This window comes from Apis cerana, linkage group LG15, assembly GCF_029169275.1.
Source record: "Apis cerana isolate GH-2021 linkage group LG15, AcerK_1.0, whole genome shotgun sequence".
NCBI classification, from domain to species: domain Eukaryota; kingdom Metazoa; phylum Arthropoda; class Insecta; order Hymenoptera; family Apidae; genus Apis; species Apis cerana.
In genome coordinates this window covers 8,431,943-8,452,134 of record NC_083866.1, presented here as the reverse complement: position 1 = coordinate 8,452,134, position 20,192 = coordinate 8,431,943, and the positions used below count along the sequence as shown (strand labels likewise).

Here is a 20,192-nt window from a genome sequence, read left to right as displayed (position 1 = left end):
ATTGAGCGAGATGAACGAAATATGATTAACACGGCGCGATGAAAAGTTGCGTTAATAGAAAATCTGTCGATGAAATCCGTGACAAATTCTCCGAGTCTATTTCTTCGGAAATGGCAATTTGTTGTAGAGCGCGTTCGAAACGATTTATTAGTTTTCTCGTCACTTTGAAAATTTCGTTTAAAATTAAGTACGAAATTTAGTCTGGTATTCTGTTTCCTTCTTTTCCTTTTTTTTTTTTATTCTTTTGCAGCCAACAACGAGCCGTCTAATGAAAGTTCTTTGTCCGAGATAAAATGGGGATTGTATTCTTTTCGACAACGTTTATTGCACGGTGCGGTGAATAAATTTGTCCTCGAAGCCAATATTATCAACAGACGAAAATGTAATTCGGTACAACGATTTTCGATCGAATTTTCTACATCGATCCGAGAGAAGGAATATCGCTCGTATTTTATTTTCCGCCGCGACGGAATTGGACGAACGATGGACACCGATCAAAAAAGCCGGGCGTTTAGATAAGAAAAGACTCGTATCAGAAATGTATCTCGCCAGTTCCTCTGGATTAAACGAGGAAACAAGGAAACGAGCTGTACACTTGCCTCGCGCGTTATTTATTACTCGGCTTCCAATAAATTCGCTATGAAATACGCTACACTGCCAACGTAGCGCTGCACGATGCGAGATTTATTATAACAACTGTACACACATATACAGAGAAATAAAACGAAATGAATTCCCGTTTCGAAAAACGTATCTCGAACGATGGCTCGATAATTCTAACGAAAATAATGTATCGTCACGTAATGTGGGAGGCCAGTGTCGTTTGTTCCGGTATGCACGAAGCGGCGCGGGTCGAAATGCGGTGAATAGAAGGATGGCGTGGCCCGTAACCGACGTCTGATTTTCCTGCCCAGTTTCCTTCCAATCATCCGAGTGGATTGGTCGAAATTTTCCTCCACGCCCCGCTTCCATCCGAAACGCGTTCGTATCGGCGAGCGACGCACGAGCGATATGATAATTTCGCGCGGAGAGAAAATAACGAATAGAAAATACGTTCCGAGGGAATAAGTAAATAAATAAATACGAAATTCTCGATATATCATATCGCGATTAAAAAAACATTCTCCGCAATGAACCGTGATAAATTGGGGAGGAATAGAACGAGGCGAGAATTTAAATGGTATTTGAACCAATTTTTACCACTCGCGCACCTACGTTTTACGTAGGTACGCTGTACTCGAGCGATATTTTACCCGCGATTATTCATTTCGCGTTGTCCGTGTATTTTAACGACGTATTCCAATGCGGGAATGGATCTAATAGGTGGCAAATTCGAATTTACGACGCTGGGCTGCATTGTGCCTAGATTGTAGCTGGGACATATAACGCGTAAATGTTCGGGGAAGGTATTAAATATTTATCAAATGTAATTATGATTTAAATATTTATCCTGTATCGTGCGTATAAATTAACCTGCGAGATATTAATTTAGATCGAGTGTATGCGTGTTCCGTCTCGCTCTCTTCTTTCCTCGAAATGTATTCTCTTTGTTCGAGGCGAGAAAAAAAAAAACGAAAAAAGTCACGCAGTGAGCGCTTCAAGTGTAAATTTATCACCGTGTCGAAATTTAAATAAAAATAAGAGACTTTTTTTGGGGAGGGAGGGATACGTTCCCTTCTTGCCCTTCGTATATTCTTTATTATTCATCGTTACGCTTTGTATTTACAGGCAGAAACTGACAGAATTCGTAAAACAATTTATGAAAGGAGCGCAGATATAAAATCACAACGTTTGAAAGCATTCGCAAATGCAACAACATATATTACGTATCATACGAATAAATCTCAACGTTGAAAACGGCTTTATATTCCGAGTTAAAACGCGCGTTTTATTCCCTAAATTCGACGTTCGATTCGCGTGTAAGCGCTTTTATTGCCGAAAAAAATCATGATTCCTTCCTCCCCCTCTCCTCCCCTTTATTTTTATTCCTCTTCTTTCGATCGAGCGTATATCTGGCTAATATCCGGATGTCGAAAATATCCTCCCGAAAATTTCCAACAATTTATTACCCGCGAAATTTCTCGCGACACTCGCGCCCTGAAAAAAGAAAAAGGGGGAAAAAAAAAAAAGCAGAAAAGAAAATTCTCCATTAATTCCAGAACTACGTTTCCCGAGAAAGAAGAAGTGGCTTTAAAAGAACATCCAGTATCCGAGAGCGCGATATTTCTCGCGAGGGGAAAAACACGCGACGAAAGGGAGCGAAGAGGGTGATAAAAAAGAGAGAAGAGGGAGAGAAAAAAAGTGATGAAATAGAAAGGGAGTAATGAAAGAATGGGCAGGACGAAACAGTGGAATTTTTTCCCCCTCCTCTTTCTTTTCCTTTTTTTTTTTTAAGGTTGCAAGGGTCGCACGAAAGGGGAACGAAAACGAAAACGAAAGTCACGATTGAAGTGCACGGCCTCTACATAGTAGTAGTCGAGTTATTGGTCCGAGTTTCCGAGGGCTGAGTGGGGTGTTGAATATGAAAATACGGAGGGGGGGACGCGTCTTGTCTTCCGTGTTTCTAACGGGACGTGAAATCAGTAGCGAATGGAAATACACGGCGGTCCCACAGGTGAGGCTTCCTTTGTCGGAGGAGATGAAAAGTTTTCCCATCGAATATGTTTTATGCGTTGGTGGCGTCCACGTATATCCAGAGAATTGCGGATAAATATGAAAGCGAACGAGCTTTCCTTCCTTTTTTTTTTTTTTCTACGTATTCTGAAAGGTGGCACGCCAGACTTGGAAGGGTGGAATGGTAATTAAATTAAGTTAGACGGATTATCTCGGTTCCTTATTGCGATCAATTATTTCCGACCAATCGTTTCAAATGGAAGATTTGGATTCGATGGATTCGCATCGCGTGCTTCGATAGTTGGCGTTGGAGGAAACAGATCGTGAATTTTCGAACAAGCTAGTAGCCCTCTCGCGGTCGTTTCGTTGCTTGATGAAATCGAGTACGAATGAGGAGAGGAAGAGGGAGAACCGGCGAGTTGAAGGAACGAGAAAGAAGGATTATTTCAATTCACTGTCATTTAATTCAACGTTCGTTAAAAAGGAGGGAGGAAGAAAAAGAGATATATATCTTGGAATACACTCCTTTTAACGGCATGATAAATCCGCGTTCCCTCTACGAAAGAAAGTTATAGATCTTTTGTATCGCCGTTTTTAGCCCGGGATTGCGCAACATTCGTACTTATTATAGTCGGTTCAGCGATCCGGGTGGCGGGCGAGGCGCGAAAATTTAGTGGCTTCTTCGAATATGATTCAAATACTGCCGTTCCGTCGCCCGTTCGACCGTTTTAACTTTAACGAACTCTCTCCCCGATTTCTAACGATCGCGCTTTAATATAAACGACGATTGGTTGCCGACACATCGAACCGTTTCGAGAATTCGAGGAAAATGGAATTTTATGCTCGGATGTCTAGGTTTCGATCATGGTTAAGTTCTCTGTCCCCTGTTTCTTCGATCGTCATCATTTTGTTCGCGAAGGAAATGGAAAATTTTAAATTCCTCTTCCGCGAACAATACCCGAATAATAGTCCCTCGAATATACCAGGGAAGATTTTCCTAAAAAGAAAAACAATTTCGATACATTTCAATTTTTATAAAACTCGTAAAGAGCATCGAATTAATTAAACAGAATCCCGTTGTTTAATTAACGATAATCCCAGAGAACGAGATATATATATATATATATGGTAACGTAGAAATAAACTAGAACCACCTCCCCCTAAAGCATCGTCCACATTTTACGATGCGCCTCTGTATTTATGCGAATGCGAGGGAGGGGAGGACGTGGCATTGCTAATGCATATGAAAAAGATCGATCGAACAACGCCACCGGCCTGTTTCGGCATCGTATCGAAAAACAATTTGTGCAACAACGAGAGTTCTCCAACGGAGTACTTTAAAATATTACACCGGTTTACGGGTGTTTCGACACGTGGGTGTCGAGTATTTCTCTCGTAACGTACAAACTTTCGCGCGCCACGTCTTTTTAAACGTATTAAAAGTACCCAGGTTTATTAATTAAACGGATGTGCGGAGGAGAAGAGTCGATCGACGGTCCTTTTACTTCATCTATTCTCTGTTTCCGAATGATGATTTCTTTCTTCTTCTTGTTTTTTTTTTTTCCGACAATTCGAACGAGGTTTGAAACGGGAGAGTTTTCTTAATTTCCAAATGTTTTCAACCAACTGGTATTACGCGGAGTGTACAAGCGCGCAATTTAGGATGGTTGTACATGTTCCTAATTTTGGGGAAACCGTTGCCGCAAGTCCTAAAACCCATTACTGATCAGATCTGTTCGAATCCGGTATACACGAGTTTACAATGTGTTGATGAAAATCCGAGATCTAATTAAAATTTCCTGCAACTAGAACAAAATTATCGGACTATTTCATAAACGATATCCCCCGCGCATATTTTAATTAATATCGTTAATATTCGACGCGTAACGTATCAGAATATGAGAGTAACGAGTTCGAATATTTTCTTTTCTTTTCTTTTCTTTTTCACCCCCCGAAAAGGTGATCGGTAATAAACGCAATTTATTATTTGTCGTAGTATTATTATTTAATTTTATATCGAAGTCGAAAATAACCAAGTGTAATTATTATTCTCGCACGTGTAAATATAATTGATATTGATCGAAATTATATTATTACCATTAATAGCATTAATTATCGGGACAACAAAGTTTGATTATAATGCGTTTAAATGAATTGAAATATCGCGAAATGTCGAAACATCGTTGGAATCGATAAACATGCAATTTGTGTTGATCGAAAAATAAATATAAACGAATATAGAAAGAATAGGAAAGAAGGTGAAAAATTTTAATTCCCAAAAAATATTATCCGAAAATATAATATTGATAAGATAATATTGTATTGTTTGTCTTATAAATTCGTTTAAACGCAAATACGATATTATTTACCTTATAAATCCATGTAAATACAATATTTACATTTGTAAATTTATTTGAAGATAAATACCGTTGCACAAAGATTAAAAATATTTACCGTCTATAACAAAATAAATAATATATTATTTATTTCTTTTTTTTTTACGAAATAAACGACTCTAAAATTTCCAACGATAATCACGATATATTTATTTCGCGATATATCTCGATATTTCGTGCATTCAAGTGAAATAAAAGTTACATTTCTAACTTGGCACCTGGTAAATGAACGCGCGTATCGAAAACGCTATAATGTGGAAAAAAATATAAAACATCGCAACGCAACGGTAATAATAATTCTTTCCCTTCCATTTTCTAATTTGAAATATAACTTTGCGCTTGATCATATCTCTCGTATCCCGTAACATATATACATATATATATATATATTCTGGACACAAATGATGGAGATAAATGGGAAATATTGTCGTAAATTAAATTCTTGGCCGTTGTCGTTAACAACATTGGCAAACTGGATTGTTGCAATTTTACAACGATGCCAATTTGCGCGTACGTTGTTTTCACACTACGAAGGCAACAAACTATTTCGGCTTACAATTGTGCATCGGTTCATCTCATATGCAATTTTACCCAATTACGGTAATCGATGATAATGAACGTCGTCAATGTTAGCCCGATGATGTATCGCGTGTTACGTTCATTTACTGGAATAATAATAATAATAATAATTCGGCGTAATCGAGTCATCGAAATGTATCGTATCCTTGGTTAAATCGCCTCCCCCCTTTATCGAAATTTACAGATGCGAGGGCGTGGATTCCTTAATGGCGTACGTGCACATAGACAGAAAGAAGGAGAAAATAGATTCGTTCTGCGGCGAGAAACCGGCACGGCCTATCATGAGCAACGGACCACGTCTTTCTTTGGAATTTAACGGCATCACGTCATCCCGCCAATCCCCAGGCTTCAAAGCTGTATATACCTTCACGGAAAGTGAGTAGTAGTGGAACGATTTCTATTTCCTTTTTTCCTCCGTTTCACGCCCCTTAGCTCGCGTCAACGACAGAGGTATTTTATATTAAAACGGTGTAAGCGGTGTGCTCCTTCCTCGCTCGGTCAAAACCGACTCGACGAGGCGAGACGATTGTTCGCCCAATTTCTTACCATACTGATAAGTGAAATAATTTTCAAACGTGACCACCTCGAGAATCGAGACGAATGTTTAATTCTTACAAGTAAAGAGAATATTGAGTAAATACCGTCGCCGTTCGATCCAAACGGCTGACAGTCGTCTCTCGAGCGCAAAGGGTTAATATATTATATGACAGTTTTGACGTACCGCGCGATAAAATTATCTATGCTAACGATACGCGTTACATATGTACCCGGCCCGTTCGATCCGAATTCTGTGATTAATTATCCGTCGCGTCGCGTCACGATTAGCTTCGAAATCACCGTTCCAAACTCGAAATATAATACCAGGCGAAATTCGATTTTTAATCTCGATCTTCTTCCTCGTCGTCCATAAGTGGTTATAAAACAGATCCTTGAAATTTACATTGGAGCAGTAACCCTTATTAACTTGCAGAAATTGCTCCACTTTCCGCAAGAAATGTGTTTCGAATCGTTATCCACTCGAAACGTTCGATCCCCTCGTAAATTATTATCGGAATATAAAGCAGCAAGTGCATCTTGTTCGCGTAAATACGTCGATCCGTCCTACTGCTCGCGATACATTTATATACCGACGTTGTATTAATGGGGACTCGTTCGTATCGTAATTCAGATTCGCCGTTTTCTTTCAGCCAGACCCATTTAACGCGTTCATATATGCAAAATATCACGATTCTTCCAACGAATGGAATATATTCAAATCGAAACGCGGGACTCTATTCGTTTCACCGACAACGTGAAACGTCACGAAGCTCGTTCATCCGTCGAATTAAATTTTCGGTGTAATTTCGCGGCGAGAATTAACGACTCTTATTTGTATTCGTCTGACGTTTAGAGAAGAAAAAACGAACGTATCTCGAAACGCTCTATAAATTCGATCGCGGTTAAAACAGGCAAGATCGCGAACGATTAAGAATTCGTTTCATTAGGAAAAGTGCTTCCTACTTTTTTTAATTTCCAGCACGAGGAATTTCCCTCCCTCCCTCGTATTGAGATTTATACATTCGCGGGAAAAGTGGGGCGTGTCGCGAACTCTCGTTTCGCTTCTCCAATTTTTTTCCCCCCCCTCTCGTTCAATTTCGCATATTTGCTCTTGAAAAAAAAAAAGAAAGAAAAGAAGAGGAGAGGGAAGAAAAAAACCAAATTACAACGTTCGATCGCTCCTCGATACACATATTCCCAGATACGAGGAATTCTACTACTCCCTTCATCTCCTCCCCCACCCCCTCTATTATTCAAACTCTCTCCGCCTCCCCTTCCCTCATTTCTAATTCACCACTTTCCTCGAGAGGAATAAAGGGAACTTCTCCTCTACTCCACTTTTACTTATTTTCCACAAATTTCTTCCTCCTTCCTTCCTTCCTTCCTTCCTTCCTTCCTTCCTCATCCTCCTCCTTTTTCCTCCCCTTCTTTCTGCTCCTCCCTTCCTCTCCCAATAAATTCGGATATCGTCATAAATCGGTTCGATGTAAAGATAGACGATACGCATCATTGAGAATATAAGTTATCTGGGTATCGAGTACGTGCATATATAAATGTACATACGTTCGAGACGGTGTAACATCGGTGCATGACGTACGATCTTATATATATATATATGTACACACACATGTATAGGCGTGTCTGCCGCATGCACGGGTCGGTGCGGTCCGTTCGGTCCTTTCTCCTCTTGCTTGCCTATGCCCCGTCAAAATTTCAATTTCCGTTGAGCATTCTATCGTGATGGCAATGTGTCTCTCTTCGTACGGCCGTTCGTCATCCGCAGCCGAGGCTCGGATTGCGCCGTACACGCTGCAACGCGGAACAAATGGATCGCGGAAACAGCGCTCGTCCTTCGCTCCTTTCGTCGCCGAGATTCGAAAGGAAGGGATCGTTGGTCGGTCGACGATTAGTGGGTCCATTTTCTTTCGCACAAGCAAGTTCGTTGCATCGAGATAAATCACGTGGGTAGATAGGTAATTTGCGTACGTTTTGGATAATCGAATGGAATATCGAACCGATACATTATCCAATTAGAAATTACGGCGTGTGTGATACGGCACGATGCCGTTAGGCTTTTGAGCGTTTACACTCTCGTGTGCAGTCTGTTATTGCGTTGATTACACTTGCTAATATTCCCGGTATGATTTCCAATTTGCAGATATGCTAGTCGAAAGGTTCACGATACCTTTTCTTTTTTCTTTTTTTTCTTTTTTTTTTGAGGGAGGTAAGTAAGCAACTGGCGCGTAATTTCAAAAGTATGATAATTTCATTGGAAAATCGCTTCCTGAGTAAAATTTCCTTGTTCCGTTGTATTATATTATTGATATTGAAATTTCTCGCTCCCTCTCGGCTGCGTAATCGTACATCGTCTAGCTCTCACGAGATGCGTCATGGATTTAGAAAAGCAGCGTAAATTAAAAATGGAGTGAAGAGACCGATGAAAATATTGAGACGCCATTTCTCGTCAATCCCTTCCGATATCTTAAAAATATCGCGAAATATCGTAAATTTAACCAATTTCCCATTTTCCGTCAATTTTCCCGATACTTTTTACAAACACTCGTGCAAAGGTACAATCAGGCATCCACAAGGATATCTTGGTAATCTGGATACTCAAATTTCTTACGGAACGAAAACTAATTCTACTCCTCTCGAATATACGCGTGTATTCGGCATTAATTTTAACGGGCAAATTTACCGTGTTAACCGTGCACAGCTATCTGTATCTGTACGTATCGCTTGCGCACGTGTGCAAGCGTGTATTGTTGGCCAAGTTCCGGGGAAGTAGACACGGTTCCTATTATCGCGTAATTGAAACCCGAACAAACGGATTTCGAACGGATTCACAATGGCGGCGGCGGCCAAGTTCTTCGTTTGAGGATCCCGAGTCAACGTTTCCCTCCCCTCCGCTTCAGAGAAACGAGCCACGTTAACGATAAAAAGTTTCTCTTTAATTGCTACGGTGGGATATCCTTCTGGGAAACTTCAAAGCTGGATATCGTCCGTGAAAAAGCCGTGGACATGGGCGCGCGCTCGAGGATCGTTCATAACTGGATTTCCAGGTGGATAGGCCAGTGAACTCGTCGAAGCCACCGGCTAAATACAGCGGCGTTAATCTCGCGCAGCTTTCGTCGACGAAGAATCGTCGTCTTCTTCGCCTTTGGTCGTGCACGGACGTGAGGAAAAATGGAAAAATCGCGTGGCGAAACTTCTCTCGAATATCGAGTATACGTTTCTCGGAACGCCGGGTGCGTTTGAAATAAAATTGAAAACCGGTTAAAATTATCCGAGCGCCGGTTGTGCGTCCGATGCGCCCGACTCAAAGCATCAGTCGTCGATACGACGAATCAATTTTTCAAACGCGACCCCCTCGCCTCCCCCTCCCCCTCGAGTTTCCGTAAATTGACGCCGCGCAAGCCAGTGAATTTCCGCTAGCCGGAAATCTCGTCGGGTCGAGGGATTTTTGAAAAAACCGAATGGGAACGAAATTGTCCTCCCTCTCCCTCTCCCTCTCTCTCTCGCGCTTTTCCTTCCCCTGTATTCTCATTTTATTGTTCTCGGTTCCAAGTACTTCCAATTCCTAGTCGCGCGAATGGAATTGCTAACGAGACGCTTTTTTTCGGAAATATCCGAACGGAGAATTTAATCGGAAAGGATAAGAAAAATGTCCACCGTCCGAAGCTTCTTCGCAATTCGAAATTATGGAGATCGGCCAGTTCAGTTTCAGATTTCCTCTTCTCTTCCCGAAACGATTTTCCCCCCGCTCGAAATCGCAGAAATCACGCTCCGTTCCTCGTCAACGCGAAACTCCATTTCGCCTAATCTGATCGACGATATATTCCCCGTTCCTGTCGGCGGGAAAGGAATGAGTCATTTTCGCGGCGAGCAGGGGAGGGGGTAAAGTCGTACTCGCGCTGGGTTCGAGAGGGGAGGATGACGTGGTCCGTTTCGAAACTTGCGGAATTCTGGGGGAGGCGGCACGGATGGAAACAGATACCTACGCGCCAAACGGATATCGGCATATTCTTGCCGACGTTTCTCGGAAGGGAGGCTGATGGATTTACGAAGCGCGCGCCGGGAGAGAGCACGGCAAGAGTTTGGGAAACAACGGTCGATAATAAACGTACGAGCGTATATCGATCTCTCTCGCGCGCGTCAAAACTCGCAACCCCCGTTTTAACGCAACCTCGCGTATTCCGCCTCCAAACTTCGCCCTCGTTCGGATGCAATATTCCCGGCTTAGGCGCTCTCTCCTACGAGATTTTAATATTTCGGGGAAAAAGAGGAAATACTCCGCTACTCGAATTCGGGGGAGGGGGTCGATAGGGAAATTAGCGCGACACCGCTTTTAAGCTCGAATAAGGGCTGGCCGGCAGGGAGTGGAGAGGCGAGAAAAGGTAATCTCTTAAATAGAAACGTTCGAACGTTTTGCATTTGGCGGGCGGGAATTATTCCGCGCGAATAACGGAACGAGGTGGCGGAATCGTTATCGTTGATTACAATTGCAAAGTTGGGGAGGGGGAGAAGGAGACGCTGGTGGAAAAGGAAGGAAGCGAAAGGCGGTTACGCACACAGTGGCGAATCTTTTGTAATGTAGATGACGTTGGGACGATTTCGGTTATGCCCCCTGGACGGGAGCGAAAGTGTGATAAACAGCCCGCACCTACCCGCATCCCTGCAAACTCGAGGAAACTCGTGGTCAAAGAGGTATCGGGCAAGAAATTCCACCTATGGGCGGAAAGGAGAGACGTAAATTGCCGGCTCGGCTTATATACTTCAACATTCTTGGAAAGGGGAGGCCGCGGGTATTATAAAAGTTCTTGGGAAACTTTATCAATTTAACGGATTCGCCACGTGTATCAGGAGGGAGGGGGAGGGGGAAAGCCTCCACTCTCCTCGCCTTCCTCCCCTCCGCCGCTCTTTCGATTACTCTTTCTCGCCGGGTGGGAGAGCATCGAGGCCAAGCGCGCGAGCTCGTTTCACCGCAGCTTTTCACGGCCAACCTGTTCAGCTCTCGATTAGAGACCATCTCGTTGAAAATATTTCGATTCTATTCACTACTTTCCACGACTCGATCGATAACTCGAATAATTCAGACGGATGCAAGTTGCCTCCATCTCTCCGACTTTTCGAAAAGCGTCCACGATTCCAACGAACCGCCCCGTCACGTGTACCTGTTGTCCAGGATCGCTCTTTCATATTGCGAAATTATCAAATTTACGTTCTCGATTACCAAGCCAAAGAAAAAGAAGAACAAGAAACAACGACTCGTCCTTCTTTCGTCATCGTCGTCGTCAGATCGTTACACGATAAAAAGAGAAATTGCCTCGTGGAAAATTTCGTGGAGGGAATTTCATTTCGAGCGGAAGCCGGAAACGATGTTGTTTCGCAGAGAGGAGCGGGAGGAGAAAATGCGGGGGTCGATAACGTAAAAATGGCGCGTGATTTTTCCTTCCTGGTTGTTACGTTAAATATTTCACCGGCGAACGGGGAAGACACGACGTCCATTGTTCCTTCCCGGGAAACCGTTTCGTGCCGGACGAGAAACTGACGGCGATTCTCCGCCCGTGTGAATTCGATCGGCCTCGAGAATCCCTGGAAAGGGGGTTTTCTTCGAGGGAATCATCTTAAAAAATTGATGCCACGCCTCGTGCCGGTTTTATCGCCGCGACGGGCTACTAAACGCGCCATTTTATTAGATCGTTCGCGCTACAAATACCCAGCACATGGCCGTGTACACCGTGTGCACAAATCTCAATGCCCGACCACCGAAACGCGTTGGGAAACGTCGAACAGGTTTCCATTCCACGGTGTAAATTGTCCGTGGGGAGAAAAAAAAAAAAATTATCACCCGTGTCGATTTAACATTAATAAATAACGCGTATCCACGCGATATTCACGGGCCGCGTTGAAATAATATATTTCATTTACATGGCTCGTAATTCAATCGTGAAAATAAGATATAAATTCGTTTCGAGATATATAAAAATGTTGGCTGGGGATAAATTTTAAGATCTATTCTCTCTCTCGGATAATTTATATATATATATATATTTTTTTTTTTTTTTAAATAGTTTCAGATCAATAGTTAAATCGGGGGGGAAAAATACATAGCGTATGCTATATTCCTGCTATATTTATAGCATCGATACATATATAGCAAAGAATATTCGCGCAACATTTTTTAGCCCGGTTGTGTAAATTTTCTATGCGAGAAAGACTATCTTTTTACGCGATAAAGTGTTAGCGGAAATATAGCAGTTATATATTTTTTTGCGAAAACTTTTATTGAAACGATATTTCAATGCCTCGTATCGCGATACCAGAAACTTTATCGTGTTTTCTTTTTTCTTTTTTTTCCCCCCGTTTATATTTCCCGTAATAGGAGCGGGATAAAAAACACCTTTCCTAAAATTAATTTCATCATTCGAATTATCTCTTTATTTTCTTTTCGTTAACATAATAGAGAAAGACACTCGTCGTGATCGATTCGAATAACGGATACATTGTTTCTTCTGTTGTTACGAATGCAAAGTATTCGAGCAACTTCTCTGACCAACTGTAAATACAGATTTCAATTTATAGATATGCAAGAACGAGGCGGGTACGGGGCCAAACGAAAACTTATTTTAGCGATTCCCCAAAGTTCACGCGCTTTATGCTGAAACTCGTTGAAAGAGATACGCGTTTGCAAGGGGGGGACGTGAAAAGTTCCTCGCTCGGAAGAAAATATTTTCCCTTCCCTAATAATAAACGTTTTTCCTATTCGCGTTATTTCGTTAGATAAACTTCCATCGTGCACCACTTTTCCAACATTTCCGCAACTTTCCTCCTCCCCAGACGCATTAACCCATGCATGCATCGACAGAAACTTAACGGCGTTGCATCCGTTCGATCCGTGGCTTCGTTCTTCTCACCGATTCGAGCCAACAATTGCCCCTTTCGCGGCAATCCCCTCCTTCTCTCCCCTGCGTTTAAAGCAACGGCGGTATCAAAAAGAGAAAAAAGAAAAAAGGGGGAGGGGGGAAAGGCGAACAAATAGAGCAACAATGGAAGAATCTCTGAATCGGGAGGTAAAAACGACAAAGCTCGCTCGCACGGCCCTCCTCCTGTCCCAGACATTCTAACACAACATCGAAAGCGAGTTATTCTTCCAGGTAAATGCGAATGACGTGCGCATTCTTTTTCTTCCCTTCCCTTCTCTTCTCCTCTCCTTCGTTTTCCTTCTTTTTTTCCACGATTCCGCAAAAGACCGGCTACACACACGCACACACGCACGCGCGCAGGATCGTCAAAGGTGAAACTTTGTTAACTCTCCGAGCGAGGTAAGAGAGGAGAGCGAGGAGGGTCACAGTGTCAGGCGGTGGAAAAGCGTGCTGCGGCCAAACAAACAACCCTCCCCCGTAATTTCCGTAAAAATGGACAAAGCGCGGGGAAAACGTGGCGGCGATCTCGTTACTTTAAACCGCCATTCCGCCTGTGTAATCGAGGACATTGTTTGTTGCTTGTAAAACAACTGTGCCGAAAAAAAATATGGCGTGGGAGGAGGAGGGGTGCAATGCAAATAGGGTGATTCCAAAATGAAAACCCGACCGCCAACGATTCCGGAAAAAAGACATCGCACATCGCGTGTGCGACTCTGGGGCCGAAACGAACGGGCAATATGAGCTTCTAATTTAGCCGGTGGGGCCAGTTACACGCCAACCCCTGTCGTTCCAAGCGAAAAAAAAATGGTACACCGATGCGATCGTTCGCATAATTTCCATTTCTCTGCTCCTCTGTGATTTTTCTTCTTTTTTTTCTTTTTTTTCTTCCTTTTTTCAGATCGTATTATTTTTCAATATCGTTATTTCGCGTTATTTTTTTTTTTTTAATATTTTCGAGCGGATCGCGGATATTTTTCTCGTGGATAAAAACGTCGGGCACGAGGTGAACGCGGAACATCGTGTGTGGCGTGTAATGTATATTAATTGGGAGTTGATACTAAAAAATGAAAGGTTGAACCGTATTTATACACGAAATTAATTCGCTCTTCGGTTACCGAAAGTCGATACTGTGGAAAATTTATTTATTTACCGTTGTTATTGTCGTGTGCGATTCGTTTGCCCTGTCTTATCGTTTTATATATATATATATATATATATATATATATATATATATATATATAATATATGTGTGTGTGTGTGTATATAGGAAAGCCTCGTTTTATTTTTATTTTTCATGTATTTATCTCGATAAGATGGAAAAACGAAATTCCGAGATAAATTTAAACGGCGTGCGCGATATTTTAATTTTGCCGGGTATTTCACGTTTGCACCGTGATTCGACGTAATAGAATTGTTTATTCGTTGATTCATTCGGCGATAACAATGAAATATCTTCCGCGCCTCGAATATGTTCCGCCGGCCTTTTAAATACGATCCACCCGTTTCCGATTCTGTCTCGTCCTTCGTAAATAAAGAAAAACAGGTAGCGCCAATTTTATCCCGGCAATATATTTTCTGGAAAGCGTCGTTATCGTAATTTGAATTGCTTGAATCGATCGTCACGATGACATTTTTCTTCCGACATTTTTCTGCCGGCGAATATAACCGTTCGGAACTCGACGTAATTGAGAGAAACGCGGCTAAGTAAGAACTAGGGGGAAGATACGTGGCGAATTAAAGCATCGAGAACCGACATCGATCGATCGAAATTCACTTAGCGTGGCAATTTCGCACGATCAAAATATAAATAAATAAATAAATGAAACAATTAAAAGAGTTTGATCCCGTAGAAATAATAATTCGTTTATATCGATCCTACTTTCGGATTCGTGCATTCAATTCCAATTCGATACACCGTTTGGATGCATAAAACTATGAATTGGGATAATGGATCGAAATGAATCCAATCCCTGTAAATTCATTATGACGCATTGGGGAGACGGGGAGTAACACCAAAGGCGCCTACAAATAGCGCATAATCGCATTTAACCGGACACGCGTGGATCAATATTTATGGCCTCTCGTCGACCCTTTCACTCTTTTCGAACGGATTCTCCCCCCACCCTCGACTCGCTTTCATTTACACGCTGTTTGGATAATAAAAGTATACCCGATCGCGTTTGCAATCTGGCTACTTATCCCTACTTCTTTCCCTTCGCACTTTTCGAGAAGAAAAATACGCGTTTAAAGGGAGCGCTCGAGGCGGCGGCCCGATGCCTGACTCGCGCTACTGCGCGCCTCCTGGAAACAAGAGCGACTGTGTATTCTATCGGGCGCGAGAGACACACAGGGCAAGGCCTGCGGAACGCATAACGATCCGCGAACGCGTGTATCGCGGCGAGGCTCGAGAGGATGGAGAGTGGGGAGGCGAGGACCTCTCCCCTTCCCCCTTCGACTGCTTCCAGCCGCGAATGAATATCCGATTGCTCTCCGTGCAGTAGGAGTGCACGCGTACACCCGTTGTCCGCCGATGCCTTTAATCGCGCGTTATCTTCCGCAATCTATCGACAAACGTCATAAAATCGGGCGAATGATTCTGTCGTTTCGAAAATCTCGAAATTCGAATCATCCTCTGGACGCGCATGGATCGTTGCATCCTAATGCAAATGTTTGGTCAACGGAACAAGATCGAACCGTCCAATTGTGTTTATGTATCGCTGCGCGTGTATACGACTTTGTACGTCGGGAATCGAGACGGGTCGTGGCGTGATTATACAACGACCATTTCCAAATTCGTTACGATGCGAGACGGGGAACGATACGTTTCCGGTGAAAGATGGTAGGAAGGATGGAAAATGTTGGAAAATTTGTTTCTTTCAAATTCCTTCCTATTTATCTCTCGTTACGAAGGTAATTGAATAATTTCGTGCTTGTAATAATAATAACCTGTTCGACTGGCTTCCTTCGACGTTTCTACTTCGACGGTTGCACCCGTCGTATAAAAGTAACGATTCTAAGATCGGTTTGCGACCGATCATATTTCGAACGGAACTTCCTCCAATTGTGTCATTAAAGGGGATATTATCTATTATCGGCGAAATACGCTATCGTCTTTCGGATTGACCAATCTCTCGTTAAACTTCTTCTTCTTCTTCTTCGCAGTTTTGTTCCCTTTTTATCGTTAAATACGATACAATTTTTTATTTTATTTTCAAATCTAGTTGTCGTTAAATTGTTGAGGAAATAACAGTGGATATTCGAAACGCGTGCTCCGGAAATAAAAAGAGAAGCAATTTAAAAAGTGAAAAATTATTACGATCGAGGGAAAAAGTTTAAATATAAAACGCGCGTGTCACGATTCGGATCACGTTTTTTTAAGGACGTTTTCTTAATTGCGCTACGTAAAAATGGTTTATACCCATGAGATATCCCACGTTTCAATTATAAATATACGTAATGTAAATTTGAATCGACGCAATTTTGCCACGCGTTCAATGGTGTTTCCTCTTTCTTCTCTTTCTTTTTTCTTTCTTTCTTTTTCTTTTTTTTTTCGAAACTGAGATTCGTAACTTTTCCAACTCGTTTCTTAATTTTTCATAGTGCATAGCCCGTGTTGACGTCAAAAATTGAAGTGGCTGTTGACCCATTAATGTTCCGCTTCAAAAAGTCAGTATGTTTCGTTTTATTCGAAACACGTCGAGTCTCGTGGCAAAGCAAACGTGAAATTTTTAAACATTTACAAAAAGTATCCTCGTTTCTTCCTTTCTTTCCGTTCAGCAATGAAATTCCTAAATTTCCCGTTCCTTACCTCCATTATACTCCTTCGAACGAAAATAATTCACAAATTCCAAACAAATTTGAAACCGAGTGTTTCATCTCAAAATCCATCTCAAAAATATTTTTCCCCTAAATTTTTCCCTAGAAGAACGTGTAACCGTAGAATCGCAGCCAATATATATATGTATATATAAGTATACAGCTTTAAAAATCCTCCTGTTTGAATCCTTCTTTTCATATATTCTTTCCTTCTCTTGCGCGTTATCATTTCACTTTGCCACAATTATTCAAAACGGGCCAACTTTTCCAAATAGACTTCTAAAAAAGAAAGGGAACATCTCTACGGGGAAAAGATAATTTCTGTTCGAGAAATCTCGTGGAGAAAAACCGGAAAAATTAAATTACCACATCGATTAACCGTCTTATCTGCTATCCGTACGAGCCATCTGATTATCACGGACCACGCAAACCGTAATGGAATTGATTTTAGACGTTATCAGTTTCCCACATCAAGAATAATCAACCGTTCCTGCAGTATTCCACAGTCACTCCAACCCCTGGAATATGTAGTATATTACGCGTAAATATTTACACTATATCCAATCATTTGCGACAACAAAATTTACCGAAGGTAGAGGACGCTCGTCGCTTTGTGGTCGCGATTTGCCTCGTCCAACGATTATCACCAACTGCGTCCCGTTAATTACGCGGATGCGCGATTAATTTGTGTGGAAAATTAAAAAAAAGAACGCGCTGGATAATTTTGGAGGAAACGACACTTCACGTTTCCTCCCTTCTCTTAAAATTACCTTATCGGGTAATTTTAATTTCGGATTTTTTTACCCGGGACGAGGGAGAAATTCATTCTCCTTCTCTTTAATAAAAATATTTACAGGGAAAAGATTCCGTTGCAAATGAAATTTCAACGGAGAATCGCGTTATATACCCCCGAAGGTGCGATGAAATTCAATGAAAACTGGAGAGTTGTGAAACTTTCGTAACTTTCGTTTGCGCTCGTTTGAAAATTTCGAATAAAAACGAGGAAGCCTCTTTAAGTTTTTTTTTTTTTTTCATTGCTTTGGTCCTATCTCGAATTTCAACCCCCTAATTCCATCGTATCACGGATTTGTTTGTACTTACGAGAGAGAAAAAAAAGAAAAGCTTCGAATTTTCTCCGTCGGCAAAATAACAACACGGACATATTATCAAGGCGAATGGATTAAATATACTTTGAGCGTTCATCGAGGTGCAATTTACTTTGTAGGAAATTGTCGAAGCAATCGTGTACGTCCCGCGAATTTCCAAATCGGTTCAACCCCCCCCCCCCCTGCTTTGTCTCAAATCAATGGACAATGGGATATTCTTCCGTTCAAATCTCTCCGAGAATCGGAGCGTAAATTTGTACAGCCCGAATATATCGAACGATGGATTACGTATAAATAAGCGTGCGTTACTTAAATGGATTTTCACGCTGGCGAATATGATAAATTTGAGCAAGTTTGTTCCGCTATGAACGGCACGATAATTGTCACAACGTCACAATTACGCGCGAGCGTAATTCGTTGTTGGCAAGTTGGGACAAGTTGTGCTCGTATCGACGCCAGTTTCGCTCGTTCTTACCGATCCACTCGTTGCGAATCGCGCAACAGTTTCGTTCAGCGAGGATCGATAGACGGACAATTATTTCGCGCGCACGTGCTCGTAACGCGTGTTTAAAGAAGTTCGAGGAAATATCTTCCTTCCATTATATATATATTGGGTTGGTCGGAGAGAGTAATTCCGTTTTTTCACACGAGTGTCGCTAGTCGCACGTTTTTATCCAGCCAACTTCGTTCTAAACCGTGTAGTTATTATATATTTTCAGAGTTGGTATTATTTATATAAGAAAATTCGTTCGATGAGCAAAGATGCAAGGAGGCATTTATATTTTACTTCTTCCATTACCGAAAAAATAAGAATACCGTTCAGTCAAAACTACTTTTCAAAATTTCGCATAAAGATAAGACCGATCGAAGCAAACTGGCGAGCAACGCAATTCGAGAAATAGCTATCGAATTAGTGGTATTCCGCTTGGTCGCACGAACCGAGTTGACGTTTCATCGAAGAAAGAAACGAAATTACTTTCGCGACAACCAATTTCCATTTTCTTCTTTTCTTTTTCTTTTCTTTTTTTTTTCCATTCTCCAAATATTATCCGGATGAAAATTCGCGAGGAGCGGAAGTATGAAATGAGGAGGAGCGCCACGGTTCGTGGATCGGAACGTTACTTAACAACTTGGTCGCGAAAGAGGAAAAAAGGAAGGAAGGGAGGGGGGCGATAGTGCGTAGGTTAAAAAAGACGCGGGGGAGGGGAGGCGCGGAACGGAGGGGGCAAAGTTCGTTGTTTCTGGAAAAGCGTGTAAAGCGCGGCAGGAAGCGGAGGAACAGGAAGGAAGGGAGGGAGGGAGAGCGGTATAGGCTTCGCACGATGCCGTAACGCCGGATGCTGAATGCTTGGCAGCGAACGTTGCCGCGCTCAGGAAATTTCTTCGGAAGGTGGCGCGCTCGTAAAAGTTTTGCAACCAGTTTCGCGCACTCGCGTGCGTTAATTGCAACGGGGAATCTCTGTTGTTGCGAACGTAAATAATTACGAAGTGAACCATTGCACGAGTGAAGACGTCTTTCTAACGAAACGAGATCGGGATTATTATTATTATTATTATTATTATTATTATTATCCACGTATCGTGAAATTCTCGCAAGAAAGAGGAGAATTTTCACTCTCGAGCATCTCGGCGAGTATACTTTTGAAGAAGGATTAAAAAATTCGATTCCCTTCGATCTCTATCGCGAACGAATTGATCGTTACGTTCGTATTTCTATTTCGATTAATGTAACTTTAATCGAATAAACACGCGCGAAAAATAAGTTAATTGTAACACGTCTCGCCGTATATACAACGTTTCAGACCGTTTGTAGTCGGTAATCAAAGAGGTTGGTTCGCGTCCATCCGGCAGTTCGATCGCTCGAATAAATTATTCCGTAGAATCGGGTGAATTTCGCGGGTATTTAAACTTTTTCTCTTTTATCGATTATCGCGAAAGTTTTTTATTTGAAAGAACACGTCCCTTCTGAAAAGTAAGAACGGTGGATAATTAATTAATCGTCAAATGAAATCTATTCCGAAACATTTTGATAAAGTTTATCCAACTCGTAACTGATAACGCGTACTTTCCAAGAGAATAACGTTAAGTTAAATTTTTATAGGTGAAACTACGCTACACTCTTCTCCCGCCTCTCTATGGATATTTAGCAAAATAAAGATTTCCCGATAAAACTAGGACCGATATAAGCTATAAAATAAATATCAACGGAATAAAATATC

At 41.9% G+C, this 20,192-nt stretch overlaps 1 protein-coding gene across 11 annotated transcripts in view; it reads left to right on the top strand.

Annotated features, from left to right (window-relative positions):
- LOC107997420 (suppressor of lurcher protein 1) overlaps positions 1-20,192 on the top strand; it is a 317,598-nt gene that overhangs the window by 279,520 nt on the left and 17,886 nt on the right. For 10 of the 11 annotated variants that reach the window (XM_017056003.3, XM_062086068.1, XM_062086067.1 and 7 more), the window contains one exon: positions 5,773-5,963. The exons of the other annotated variant lie outside the window; for it this stretch is intronic. In XM_017056003.3, coding sequence (XP_016911492.2) covers positions 5,773-5,963 — 191 coding nt within the window. The remainder of the gene's footprint in view (positions 1-5,772; positions 5,964-20,192) is intronic. 11 annotated transcript variants of the gene reach the window in all.